Source organism: Borostomias antarcticus (assembly GCF_949987555.1).
Source record: "Borostomias antarcticus genome assembly, chromosome: 8".
In the NCBI taxonomy this organism is placed as follows: Eukaryota; Metazoa; Chordata; class Actinopteri; order Stomiiformes; family Stomiidae; genus Borostomias; species Borostomias antarcticus.
In genome coordinates this window covers 29,292,969-29,307,762 of record NC_140241.1, presented here as the reverse complement: position 1 = coordinate 29,307,762, position 14,794 = coordinate 29,292,969, and the positions used below count along the sequence as shown (strand labels likewise).

The 14,794-nt window shown below is 45.7% G+C and overlaps 1 protein-coding gene across 1 annotated transcript in view; it reads left to right on the top strand.

The window, feature by feature from the left end:
• Window positions 1-14,794, top strand: part of astn2 (astrotactin 2) — a gene marked incomplete at both ends in the record, with an annotated part of 261,038 nt that overhangs the window by 130,010 nt on the left and 116,234 nt on the right. Inside the window, 3 exons of the mRNA XM_084442591.1 lie at window positions 6,729-6,836; window positions 11,612-11,755; window positions 13,854-14,021. Of these exons, the coding sequence (XP_084298717.1) occupies window positions 6,729-6,836; window positions 11,612-11,755; window positions 13,854-14,021 (420 nt within the window). The remainder of the gene's footprint in view (window positions 1-6,728; window positions 6,837-11,611; window positions 11,756-13,853; window positions 14,022-14,794) is intronic.

The following is a 14,794-nucleotide window of genomic DNA, read 5'->3' as shown; positions in this document are numbered from 1 at the left end:
CCTGTACTGCTGGTTCTGTAGAGCAGGTTCTATTCTGGTCCTGTACTGCTGGTTCTGTAGAGCAGGTTCTATTCTGGTCTGGTACTGTTGGTTCTGTAGAGCAGGTTCTATTCTGGTCCTGTACTGTTGGTTCTGTAGAGCAGGCTCTATTCTGGTCCTGTACTGTTGGTTCTGTAGACTAGACTCCTATTCTGGTCTGGTACTGTTGGTTCTGTAGAGCAGGCTTTATTCTGGTCCTGTACTGTTGCGATGACGGCAACTTTGTATATGTTACAAAATGTAACCTGTGTCCTTCTATTGTTAGACAAACTATAGGACATGCTTTAGACATTAGCACTGTACATCATAGATTGCTTGATAAGCAGGGCCTATGATTGTTAGTTGATTCAGTTACATAAAGCAAATTGGCATTATGCTACAGTAGCTGTTACTAGCTGGCTAACTAGTGTTCGTTTGCAACAATAAGAGCAAAACCTCCGACATGAGTTGAACAATTGGACATGTTAACTACGTACAATGCTTCAAACTTGGAATTGCTCTTCAGAGAAAGAGCTAGAAAAAGTGTGAAGCTCTGCAAACCCAGTACTATCATTAGGCCTACAAGAAATGTGCCCCCTCAGGAGGTTCTGGGACACAGAAGACTGGCAGTGTCCTTTTTTGAGGGTGCACCTGGAGATTAAAAACCTGAGCCAGGTTCATTCTGACTACCTTGGCTAGAGTAACTTGGGAACTGACTCTGCAGTTTCTCAGTTTGAGCCCAGAAATTCCTGACCCTTGGTACTGATTGTCAACCTGATTCTTAACCTATAACCTACGTCTTATCTCACCCATGGGTTCTACAGGACCTGTGACCATCCCCCTAACATACTGTACAGTAGTTTCAAATGCATGGTTCTCTCAGGGTGTGGTAGGCCTATAGGTGCATCTGTCCGTACCTCTCTGTGCTGTCTAATTGTTAAGGTTCGAAGACTCACCACCTTTTAAAAGGGGAGAAAACATGAGACATTTTCCAAACTTTGGGGATTTCCTTACTGGTTATGGTCAAGTTATAAATGAGACCTGGGTAGCACTAGCAGTAGAATTTGTGACATTATCAAAAATAAAGCCAGAAGAAACCAAATTATTGTTAAAGCAATTGAGCATCTCAGCTGCCATACACAGTGGATGAATCTGAAACTATGCAAGGTGGGAGAACAGACAAGCTAGTTGGAGATAAGGATTTGATTGTCTGCCCAAACTTCTGAGGATTATTTACATGTTGTGTAGTGAGGGTAAGATAATAGCTAGATTTAGCCTTCTTAACTAGGGCAGTACATTTATTTCTCAGGCATCTAAAAGTAGCCTAGAGTGATTCGGACTTTTATTTTTTTGCTTTCGCCCAGAAGTTATTTCTTTCATGAATTAAGTTGGATAATTCTTCACAGAGCCAGGGCTTATCCCTGCCCTTGACCCCATACTTCCTGGCAGGGGCATGCTTATCTATAATTGCCATAAACAAATCTAAAAAGTAGAACCAAGCCAGTTCAACATCAGGTATTAAGGCAACCCTGCTCCATTCAGTAAGGTACAAATCTTGCCTGAAACCCTGGTCACTAAAGTGTTTAGTATCATGTTTTGTAAAGTACCGAGGCATGACCTTTGGTATGTTAGCATCCCTAACACAAGCAATAACACGGTAGTCACTCACATCATTTGCAAACATGCTTACAGAGGAATACTTATGAGGATTATTTGTAATGAAGTCTATAAGAGTAGATTTTTCTGGCCACTTTGACTTTGGTTGAGTTGGAGAATCAATTACAGCTATTGTAGCTACGGTATGTGAAATTCACTGAATCACAGTAAGCTTTAAATTCATAAACATTGACGTCAACCAGTCCCAGTTCAGAGCACCACAAAGGATCAATTCATCAACCCTGTTCTGCCTTCCCTCTCCCTAGTGCCTCTCTCTCTCCCTCCTATCTTCTAACCAGGTCCAGTGGATGCCCCACTGTCACCCCCGTGTCTGCTGTGGATGTCGTAGCATGTCCGTAGGATGTCCTCTCTCCTATGATGCTTTTTTAGCCTCTCTTACTCTGAAATGTAATTTAATGTATTGCTTTATAAATGTTCTTAGCCGGTAGACAAACATACTCCTGGAGCTTGCTCGATCGCCTTGTTGAGAGGGGTCAGGGAAGAATTTTTACAGCTCACTTATCTGGCCCCCGGGTGTTTTTTTGCTTCCCTCTGGAATATGTAGGGGTGGGATGTCTGCCCACCTCCCTTGTTCTCTGTAAAGCGCATTGTGTTGCCTCTGGGTATGAAATGCACTATACAAATAAAGCTTTGATTGATTGATTGAAGTCAGCAGCGAATTTCACCGATGCCTGTTTCTTCTTGAAGAAATCGCTGAACTAGCAGAGGCAGGGGGAACAACCTGTGTAACATTACATCCAAACTTATGCACATATGGACAGATGGGTCCTTGAGACCTATTTCAGGATCGAGAAGGTGAACTGGAACGCCAGCCCAAACCAGCGAGGAGTAACGGACGGCTAAGCATGAAATAAGCGTTTTATTACTAACACAGCAATGTAGAACTCATTATGTATAATAGGCCTACTGGGTTCGGTTCGAATTCAGTGAACAGAGGTGAACGTTTGTGGTTAACATGCTGTCTATGAACAGAGAGGCCTTCTGTGATCAACAAGGATTTTCCGGCTGATATATTTGGGATCTAGTACAACAGCACACATTTACAAGTGACAGGACAGGGCCTCCTGTATTCAATTCAATCATTCAATCATACAGTCACATTTCTCTCAGTCCTGCATTGTTGTTCACTGCACTTAACATTGGAGCTCAATCTATGGGGATTTTTTTTTCCCCCAGCCGATATCTTACTTAAAGCAATACATAGCGTTTTCTCCGGTTTTCTCGAAACTGCGCCCCCACAGGCTCTGCGAGTAAGTGCACTGTCGTACTGTCGTAAAGTTATCAGATTGTCTTTTTCTTTTTCTGGCTTCCTCCGTGATGTTTCGCTTCAGTTCTCTCACCTCCGCCATGATATCATTGCATGTTCTATTAATACATGCATGCATGATATCCATAGACGCCGGAATAGTTAGCTACTACTGTGTTGTTTAAGCACAACCTTGCACATGCGCACTTAGACTGAATGCTGCGTCCCGGGGGCGCGAGTTTTAAAAGGTAATACATGTCAATGTATTATCTTTCTGAGTAGACTGGACGATTCAGCTTACTTTTTGTAAATCTAATTGGAGAATAAGCACCAGACATGTTTGTAAAGGTCCAAATATCGCGATGTATTGCTTTAATATAAGAAGATTGGTCCAGGAAAGCAGTTTTGTGTTGTGATACTCCGTTTGGGAAATGATTGCTGGCGCACAGTAGGCTAGACACATGATGGAGGGTAGAGGTGTTCTGCCTTCTCCTTCCTCCACTATGTTGGTCTTCAATCTCTTTTTCCTGCACAACAAATAGCTATGGTAATAGCCTAGGTCTAAAACGAATGATTGGCTTGTCCCATATAAATCACAAGGCAGGTGAGGGATCTTAGCCCACCAGCACATCTTGACAGTGGAGCAAAAATCTTGACTATTTATAAGGGATAGTTATTCTAAAGTGTTACCAAGAGCCAGAATTGGTGGATTTACCCTCAAAAATTCTATGTTTTCCTACTGTAAGCTACTGTATCAAAATGAAGAAGGATACACTTTGGGACCTTTGGGATACGCAATACACCACTCATATACCCAATGAGTTTTCTCCGAGTTCCCTTCTCTCTGAAACACACACATTCCTTCTGAGTGGGAATGGAGGCGTGTTGTACCACCCTTTCACACAGCAGGCTGCCCTTTCTGGGATACATAGAATCGTAGATATAACCACTGATGGGTCATTTAAATTCCCCCACAATCTCCCAATCTAAAGAAGATAGCGCTATTCTTTGAAACATTACATTACAGTCATTTAGCAGACACTTTTATCCAAAGTGGCTTCCCATAATTGCATATACAGTAGGTAGTCAGTGTACTGCTACCCACCAGAACTCACAAGTGCATCTCCTTTCTAAACAAGTGACGAAGAGCATCATCTAGTGCTGAAGCAGTTCGTCAAGCACCTGACGGTGCTGCCACGTCTTGATTCCACTCTAACACCGTGTCTTTATTCCACTCTAACACCGTGTGTCTTTATTCCACTCTAACACCGTGTCTTTATTCCACTCTAACACCGTGTCTTTATTCCACTCTAACACCGTGTCTTTATTCCACTCTAACACCGTGTCTTTATTCCACTCTAACACCGTGTCTTTATTCCACTCTAACACCGTGTCTTTATTCCACTCTAACACCGTGTCTTTATTCCACTCTAACACCGTGTCTTTATTCCACTCTAACACCGTGTCTTTATTCCACTATAACACCGTGTCTTTATTCCACTCTTACACCGTGTCTTTATTCCACTCTAACACCGTGTGTCTTTATTCCACTCTTACACCGTGTCCTAACTGCTTGCGACGCGAGCAACAGAACGCTAATTTCTAACTGAAACCGTTAAATTCCCTGTTCTGTTACGTCATTTGTCTACATTCCCAACTGAAGACAGTTAAAGAACGAACGCCTGTCAACGCGAGCGACAGGAGGAAAAGGGCGAGCGTCAAAAGAGCAGTTAAAACGTTGCGCCGCTTCCCGCTGCGTCGCTCGTGTCCAGTTAGGACATAACAACAGAAAACAAAGCAATGGAACGCATTTTGTCGCTGACGCTCGCGTTGTGTTTAGTTAGGACACGGTGTGTTAGGAGCATGCATTTCCCAGTGCCTCACGGCCGTGCTGCCAATCAGGTCAAAGAACCCCATCTCATCCAAATCACTCAATACTCTGCCCACTCGGCTGACAAGTTTTCACACAGTGAGACATCTAATGAATCCCACCGTCAGCTCCTATCAAGTATGGTCATCTTGCTTTGCCCTGAACATAATTAAATCCAAAGACCAGCCCTACAACAAATGCTGATGTTCTCTGTTTTTTTTTCCCCCACCACCTTCCTTCCTTTCCAAAGAGATAGATTAGTACCTTATGTATCGAGTAGACTTAGTAATGTGCAACAACACAACTCCCAACCCCAGCACCCTGAAAACATGGTAATTGCATTTCTTTCTTGTTTTTCTTCCTGGTCTCTCTTGATTGGGTGCAAAATGTGGAGATTTTGAAGGTGGATGGGCTGAAAAGCTTCCAGCCGAGTGAGCAGTGCAACATTGGAATGAATGAATGAATGAATGAATGAATGAATGAATGAGTGAATGAATGAATGAATGAATGAATGAATGAATGAATGAATGAATGAATGAATGAATGAATGAATGGGGCCTCAGTACAAAAGCACTCCACTGTGTTTTCATGGAGTTTTACATGGATGAGTCATGGAAAAGGACCTTGAGATGTTTCGAGTAGGAGAGTGTGCTGTGCTTGGCAACAAAAGAATTCTGGTTTCCCCGAACTATTCTACTTACCGGGCTTACCTTGCGCTCAATAATAGTTCAATAATAGTATATATAATAATAGTTTATGTTGTGACAGTCCCTCAGTCTCATGTCCATTGTATGCAGGCCTGTTCTCACTCTTCTACATAATACCCGTCTCAGTAACAGTTTTTTTCCACAGGCAGTTAGGCTGATGAATCACTGATGCTCCTACTTTTGCTCTGTGCACTTTAATGTCTCTTTGTAATTCTTACTGTCGTATTTCGTAGTGTCTATAGTGTCTTAATGTCTTATTTTGTAAACGTCTCCTGTCATATTGTTGTAATGTCTTACTGTCTTATGTCTTAAGTCATGTCTTGATGTCTGAGAGTGCCGGGCACAGTGCATTTCATTGTATTTTATAAATACACATGACAATAAAAGCCTTGAACTTGATATGGATGACTCTCCCTTTTCTCGCCTATCAACACATCTTGTCACCCCTCACTACCCTGCTCACTGGTCTTAATGGGCCTGTAATGATGTCCAAGGCGAGGTCTATGTCAGGCTAGATCCATTCACCAGCTTTCTCTAAGTTGTCACATGCAGGGTCTCGATTTGTTCTCAAAATAATTTGAATGAAATAGCCTTAACTTGTCCAAACGTTTCATCGTCCGTCTCTGGCGCCCCATCGCTTCGCTTAGGTCACTCTCTACTGTTTGACACGGTCACCATGGACTATGACCGGATGGGTCATGACCGAAAGAACGAGATCACGGATACAGGCGGCCGAAATGAGTTTTCTCCGGAGGGTGGCTGGGGTCTCCCTGAGAGATCGGGTGAGAAGTTCAGTCATCCGGGAGAGACTCGGAGTAGAGCCGCTGCTCCTTTGCGTCGAAAGGAGCCAGTTGAGGTGGTTCGGGCATCTCGTGAGGATGCCTCCTGGGCGCCTCCCTAGGGAGGTGTTCCAGGCGTGTCTGGCTGGGAGGAGGCCGCGGGGTAGACCCAGGACTAGGTGGCGGGACTACATCTCCGCACTGGCCTGTGAGCGGCTAAAGATTCCCCAGGCAGAGCTGGTTGATGCTGCTAGGGAAAGGGATGTCTGGGGCCCCCTACTGGAGCTGCTGCCTCCGCGACCCGACCCCGGATAAGCGGATGAAGACGGATGGACCATGGACTATGTTGACAGTCCTCGTGTTATTAATCCTTATTTTCCATGAGACTCACCCTTTCTTTCCTCCCTGTCTCTGCTTCTCTCCTCGGTCAGTGTCTGGAGGGGTGTTTGGCCGTCAGGTCGATTCAGGCTCTGACCCTGAGGAGGAAAACCAGATGAAGTTTTACACAGAGCAGCACAGGGGCAGGAGACGCAGCAAAGGTGAGACTTCACAGTATGAGGCGTGTGTATGTGTGTGTGTGTGTGTGTGTGTGTGTGTGTGTGTGTGTGTGTGTGTGCGTGTGTGTGTATGCTTTTGTACATATGCAACATGCAAGTGCATGCACAAACAGATAGATAGTCATCTCGACAGTTCCCACTAAAAAGGAGGACGGAAATAAAATGTTAAATCTGCTCTGCTCTAAGTGTGCCGATTCCCTCTAGGAAGTTGAACTAGATTTGCACCAAGGAAGCTATTAACCGGGACATGAAGGAAATACCTCCCACCAGAGACCTCTCGCTTTGGCATGAACTCCAACTGCTTCTGCCCCCCAGAAAATACATAAACAACTACTGAAAAATTACAACAAAACTGGTCAGCCAAACAAAATGGCTCAATTTAGTGTTTTGACAGTGGTGTAATGTTAGAGAACGCTAGGCCACTGTGAGAGGGGGGCGCCCGGAGCATCTGCGGTAGGAAGGGATATCTGGAGACTAACGCCAGCAGGAAGGAGGCTGGTATCCCCAGAGAAGTGTCAGAAGGTGCTCTGCAGCAACGCCATCACACTCAGCAGATATATGAGCTGATGGAAATGGCGGCTGATGATAAGCGTGATGAATCAAGTTCTGTAATGGATGGCGTGATTTGGTCTGCCTAACCACACTGATATTGGATAGGGCTGTGTGTGTGTGCATGCGTGTGTGTGTGTGTGTGTGTGAGAGAGAGAGTGCATGCGTGTGTGTGTACCTGTATGTGAGCGTGTGCTTGCGTGTCCGTGCGTGTGTCTACTGTGTTTGTGCATTTGGGACGTGTCAATGTCCACGTTTGGGTTTAGTTTGCATGTGCATGTGTGTATATTATCACAATCGCCTTTTTATCGAGCTGTCATCAATCAATCAATCAAAGCTTTATTTGTATAGCGCATTTCATACCCAGAGGCAACACAAAGCGCTTTACAGAGAACAAGGGAGGTGGGCAGACGACCCACTCTCTACATATTCCAGAGGGAAGCAAAAAAACAGTAATCACCCGGGGGCCAGATAAGTGAGCTGTAAAAATTCTTCCCTGACCCCTCTCAACAAGGCGATCAAGCAAGCTCCAGGAGTATGTTTGTCTACCGGCTAAGAACATTTATAAAGCAATACATTACATTAAATTACATTTAAGAGAGGCTAAAAAAGCATCATAGGAGAGAGGACATTCTACGGACATGCTACGACATCCAAACGTGACAAAAAAAAAAAGGGAGACCACACATGGAACTAAAGAAATAACAAAATATTCAAGAAAGAACTAACGACGGAATAAATGTTATTTATTGCTCTATAAATGTTCTTAGCCGGTAGACAAACATACTCCAGGAGCTTGCTCGATCGCCTTGTTGAGAGGCGTCAGGGAAGAATTTTTACAGCTCACTTATCTGGCCCCCGGGTGAAACTGTTTTTTTGCTTCCCTCTGGAATATGTAGGGGTGGGATGTCTGCCCACCTCCCTTGTTCTCTGTAAAGCGCATTGTGTTGCCTCTGGGTATGAAATGCGCTATATAAATAAAGCTTTGATTGATTGATTGATTGACGGAATCTAAGCCAACAAAACATATGTTCAGGTAGAGAGATCTCCTCCTGGACCGGGCTCTTAATCCCCGCTGACCACCCCGACCCAGGTGACCAGAGGGGGAGGGGACGTCGCAGGGGTGTCACACAGGGGTGACCAGCGTGTATACTGCTTATGTAATCTTGGTCACACCCAATCCCTCCCTACCAAGCGACAACGTTAACATGCGTTAGGCTCAGGCTGCGGTCACACACGTGTGAAGGACGCCAGCGTGAGCCTCAGAGCGATTTCGAGACATGCCGTGAAAGAGATGGGGGGGGGGGGGCAAAGAGGCAGAGAGAGGGAGGAATAGAGAGCAGGGGGAGAGATAGAGAGCAGGGATACACAATGTGGATCTCACACATTCAGATTCAGATGTGGAAGGTTTTTGTGTATTTGTGTGATCAGCTTTAGGGTGTATGTGTGAGTGTGTGTGCGGATCGTGCAAACACACGTGACCACCACCCAAACACAGCGCTACCTGCTAGCATGCTCCATCACTGGGAGGTGTGTGTTTGTTTGTTTTTATTATTTTTTTTATTTTTTTTTTATAACTGATGACTGAATCTCACCAATTCACCTTGGTTTCATACACACACACACTTCACCATCTGCACACACATATGCAAGAATCTACAGTACGTCTCCATGTGTCATTACACTTTGTGTGTGTGTGTGTGTTTGTGTGTGTGTGTGTATGTATGTGTACGTGTGTATATTTGTGTGTGTGTATGTACAGTATGTGTGTGTGTGTGTGTGTGTGTGTGTATGTACAGTATGTGTGTTTGTGTGTGTGTACAGTATGTGTGTGTGTGTGTGTATGTGTGCGTGCGTGTGAACACGTGCTGCCGTGTCGGTACATCTGTTAGTGTGCTCAGTGGGCTTTTAGAGTAATTGAGGACCCCCTCACAGACCTAATCATCTCGGAGTGTTCACGCACAGATGGGATTAGTTACCAGGAAGCTGTTGACATAGACACACTCTCTTCTCCTGTCCAGCTGAGGTGGCAGTGTCATTAGATACGTCTGGGTGACTGCTATCTATCTATCTATCTATCTATCTATCTATCTATCTATCTATCTATCTATCTATCTATCTATCTATCTATCTATCTATCTATCTATCTATCTATCTATCTATCTATCTATCTATCTATCTATCTATCTATCTATCTAACTCCTGTATCTATCTCCCTCTTTCTTTCTCCCTGTTTCTCTTTCTGCCATCTCTTTCTTTCCAAGGTCTGTTATTGCTGATCTCTTCCTCTCTATCTCTCGTTAACACACATGCACGCGCACACACGCACACACACACACACACACACACACACACACACACACACGCACACACACACACACACACACACACACACACGCACAGAGTCCAGAGAGGGTGTACAGCGAGAGTCATTAGCATCCTGTCCCACCTGTGCGGCGGTCGGAGGGACTGTATTTAGCAGGCCTGGGCTGGAAGAGAGACGCCAGGAGGAAACTCTCTCCTCCACAGAGCCCCCTCCGCACGCGCCTGACTTCCTCACTCCTCCGCCCTACAGGGACACTCATTAGCCGGCGCTCTGAATTCCACCCTACCTCCCCGCCCTCCTCGTCACGGATCCTGCATGCAGGCGGCTCTTTCCGCAGCCCCGGGAACTCCATGGCAACCGTTTCGCACCGTCGCCGGGAATAGCAGACTCGAATTGTTTTATCAGCGCAGTACAAGAGATGATTGAGGCAGATAGCAGTGATGGGGTTGTTTCTCTGTGATGATAATGGTGACAATGTTGACGGCTGTGACAATACTCACAATGCTGCTGTGCTTGGCTCGCTGTGCCATTTTGTTGTTTATATAAGGCTGTTGAATTGTGGGCTACTGCATATCAATGTTGTGTTTATACAGGTGACATGTTGTTCTGGAAACTGATGTCCTGGAATTCACTTAGTTGATATATCTTACATCGGTTAGTTAGTTTTAATATATTCATTTTAGCATATTTTATATCCTATATAATAATATCCTATATATATATATATATATATATATATATATCATTTTTTTTTTATTTTTTTTTTATGTACCTTAAGCTTGTTCTATCTTTTTCTGCATCTTGTATTGTCATGTGTCATATGCTTGCCCTATAACCAGTTGCCTTCCGAGGACAAATAAAGTTGAGGTGGATGATTTGTTGAGAGCTTTTAAACAGCCTTGGTAGTTTGGGTTCAGTAAAGGCTTGGTTATGTATTCAGGCAGAAGAAAGATAGACGGTCGAGGGGTTGAAGGAAAAGTCGAGTGGGTTGTGAAGAACTCAAAACAAATTTAGGTAAAATACATTGACCCTCGCACCCCTCCTTCAACCTTACCTTGGGAAACATTCAGCTGACGTTGCATGGCGCCCATTCTGCTATGATAGATACCACACGCACCTCACTTCGCTTGCTTCAACGCCATGCAGTGAGAAAGTCTCTTAGGAAACGTAAGGGCATCCAAAACAACCAATCAATAACCATGTCAGGGCTGATGGATTCATCTATCGCCCAATGGTAGGTGATGTACGCCCAGAAAGCGGCCGGGCATTCTCAACTCATCTTTTATCACAGCGATTAATTGTCTGTGTTGGACCGGCCCTGTACATAAATCAGGTTAACTCAAGACTGGGCTTTGAACCAAAACGTTCAACAGTACAATCTTACTGAAAAGGCGGGAATTCAACTCAAACAACCTTACTGAGAAAAGAAAACTGATAACAAAGCAAATTTACTGAAATAGTGCAGCTCAAAGCTTTGGGCCAAAACTCCACACCAAAATTGTCTGATTTAAAGGAAGGAAAAAATAAATAAAAATATATATATATATATTTATTCGTTTTTTTTATTTGATTTAGTTTACACAGAAGAAGAAACACAGTTTCTATATCAAATAGATTTAGGTCATTTAAGAGCATTCAAGGGCAATATAGAAAAGAGTAGAGAGATTATGTATTTTTGTTAATTTGGCCGTTTGTTTTGTATGACATCGAACTCCTGAGGCCGTGTTGTGTGTGTTCTCAGAAGTCAATAGTTGTGTGTGTGTGTGTACCCGCACGCCTGTCTCTCTCTGGAGGCGTCCCAGTGCAGTGCCCACTTAGTACAGGTGTCACACAGAGACCTAACCCCTGATACCTCTGCCCCCCCCCCCCCCCCCCTCCGCAGGCTGCCCCCACAGTCCCCTGAACAAGGCCACCCTGACGCTCATCACCATCAGCACGTGTGTCCTGGCGGTGGTCTACGGCAGCCAGCCCTGCCCCCTCAGCGTCAAGGTCACGCTGCACGTCCCCGAGCACTTTGTCGCCGACGGTAAGTGGCGCTTCCCCGCGCTTCGTTTTCCTCGCCGCCTCTCCTCTTCTTTCCTCCCACGCTTTTTTTTCTTTTTTAACCTTCATTCTCTCCCTCTTTTCTTCGTGTCCTTCCTCCTCCGTCCGTCTCTCCATCCGTGCGTCCTTCCAGACGGTGTAAATGAGCTCCTCGATTTACATAGAAATTGACACACCGTGGATGATATATGAGGGCCAGCCTCACGCCACAGCTATCTGAAATTGCAACGGACGTTGACGGGTATAGAAAGCCTGGCTCCTGTCTGCGTGAGGCCTTCATCCTGCGCTAACCTGCGCTAACCTGCGCTAACCTGCGCTAACCTGCGCTAACCTGCGCTAACCTGCGCTAACCTGCGCTTACACGCCCTGTTGCTGAGCAGGTTGAGAGATATGAGCGCGCCCGGGCGTCCAGAGAGCCTGCGCGGTGGCTTCTTGCGCTCTGGCCGAGGGAGACAGATAGCGGGGAGACCTTGGCGAGGTACCAACAAGACGGCCTGCCCAGCCTTCGAATAGAGGACTTAGGGATGGAGGGAAGAGGTCTGAGGGAAGGGGAGCGATTACGAGGAGCCTCGGAGCAATTTAATTAGCCGTCCTCTTATCTCTCAAAGCCGTGCTGTCACACATCAGCAGAACAGGTGCTCTCGCCACTGAGGCCCCAGTCTGCTAAGTCCACACACACACACACACACACACACACACACACACACACACACACACACACACACACACACACACACACACACAAACACACACACACAAGCACACACAGGAACAAGCACTTAAAAACACACACAGGAACACACACTTAAAAACACACACATGCGGACACACACACAGGAACGCACACAGGAACACGCACTTAAGTACACACACACACACATGCTTACATTAACTCTTGGCCGAATATTATTTTATAAACTTTTATTTGGGAGAAAATGCTCTCCCAGCTTTTTTTGTAATCCCCCAGCGTAAAGAGTGGGGAGTTTTTGTGTGAAGGCACCCTGGTATTTATAAAATGCACCCTGCTGTCGGGGGCGTGTGCATGAACTGAGACAGACGGGAAGCAAATATACCTCCCTGAGGCAGCCAATGGCAGCCTGGCGTTAAAGTAAGTCAGATCGAGCAATATTTGCCTGCCAGGAGTGTAAATACCAAACAAATGGTGCTCTGATATGTACGACAGATGATTAGGGAGCGTTTGTTTGTTCGTCATAAGCTGCACCGTCGTGAGAGAAGGAGTCTCAAGGGTGAAATGACTTAAAGGATTTATGGACAGATACTCTCTTCATTCCCACTCTCTGCCTAGAACAGTTCTCTGTGTTTCCTCCTCTAGCTGTCTTATTGTCTTACTCTCACTTTGTGTTGATTCTCTGTAACAAGGCATTTGTTACGCACACAAACACACACCACTCCCACCACCAAACCTGCACAACGCACACACACACACACACACACACACACACACACACACACACACACACACACACACACACACACACACACACACACATATACACACACACACACACACACATTTAAAAAGATAGTTATTACAAACTCTATCCTTCAGGATGGCAGAAATGCAATCTTCCTCGCCGCTCCCCACGGTGCAAATAATCAATGACATCAATTAAGGATAATCCGTTCAGTGATTGGACTTTAACGATTGGCCTGAGAATCACAGGGCGGAAGTCAGAGATTGAAACACTCAGTGGCCCTGTTAAGCTGTTATACTAGGTGAATTTATGTAAACACGCTGTTCTCCACACACTGAGCGGGACGAGTGTCCTAGTGCCACGGAAGTGAAATCAATATCCACATCGACGATGCTAATTGTAGCATCTCCACTGAACATTGTTCTTGGAACCAGACAGTAAACACAGTTGGGGTCAATTCCGCTCAATTTGATGAAGTCGGGAAATTAAGGGAAACTCAATCTCGAACTCGGAAGAAAGTGAAACGGAGCTCATTCACATTCTGAGACGATGTGCGTGAAATGTTGTGACGTTCCGACGTTGTGTCTTCACCAGGGGAAACGACGCGCTTTGAGTCTCTATCTCGCATCTTCACCTGTTTTCCAGGAAGTAGTTTTGTGGTGAGCACGGGCAGTTTCCTGGACGTCTCTAATTGGCTGAACCCTGCTAAGCTGACCCTGTACTACCAGACCAACTCGTCCGCACAGTGGGTCAGAGACTACTGCGGCCAGAGGACCACTGAGCCGTGTGAACAGCTGTGTGACCAGGAGACAGGTCAGTGAAAAACATTTATGGTTGTTTTTTTTGGGGTGAAAAAAAAGGCAGTATTCTCTCACACACACACACACACACACACACACGTGTGCAAAGGGGACTCATCTCAAGGTTTTAGCTCGTATCACGTCAGGGCTGAGGTCTGCCCGTGGCAGATGTGATCTCCTAAGGCGAATAAATGTATTTTGCTGTTGACCTTCACTGCTAATCCGCAGTTCTGGGGTGGGTTCAGTCTCCTCTTTGCCAGGCTCTGCTAGGACTCAAGCAGATAAGATCACCACAGCCGGCGTGGGGGAATATCGCTCACCCCTCCTCACCTCATCATCCCAGTGCACTATGAGCTCTTCGCTGGCGTTTCTTGCGCAGATAGCTTTTTTGACCCCCCCCCCCCCCTCCCTCCCACCCCCCCAAACACCGCTCGAGCGCCTCCGAAATCATTTTAAACAACTTAACCCCCCACCTTAAATGTCTCAAGGACCCCCTCCCCGGAGACGCAGGGTACGCTGTCCGACATGAGTTATTACGAGCAATGATGGATTAGCGTGCGGCTAAGTAAACAGTAAAGGTTAGCTTCGTGAAAGCGAAAGTGGTGCGGTTGAGATGGGGTTGTCACGCTCCGCAGGGTTCTGCTGCGTACGCTGAAACCCTGGAACTCTGCTGAGGGCGGTAGAAAGGGATGGTAGCTATATCAGCGAGTATACTGCAGTTCTGGAGATCTGACGTGTTCTTTTTTCCAGAGACAGAGGTGGAGAGATTGAGGGATTGGAGAATGA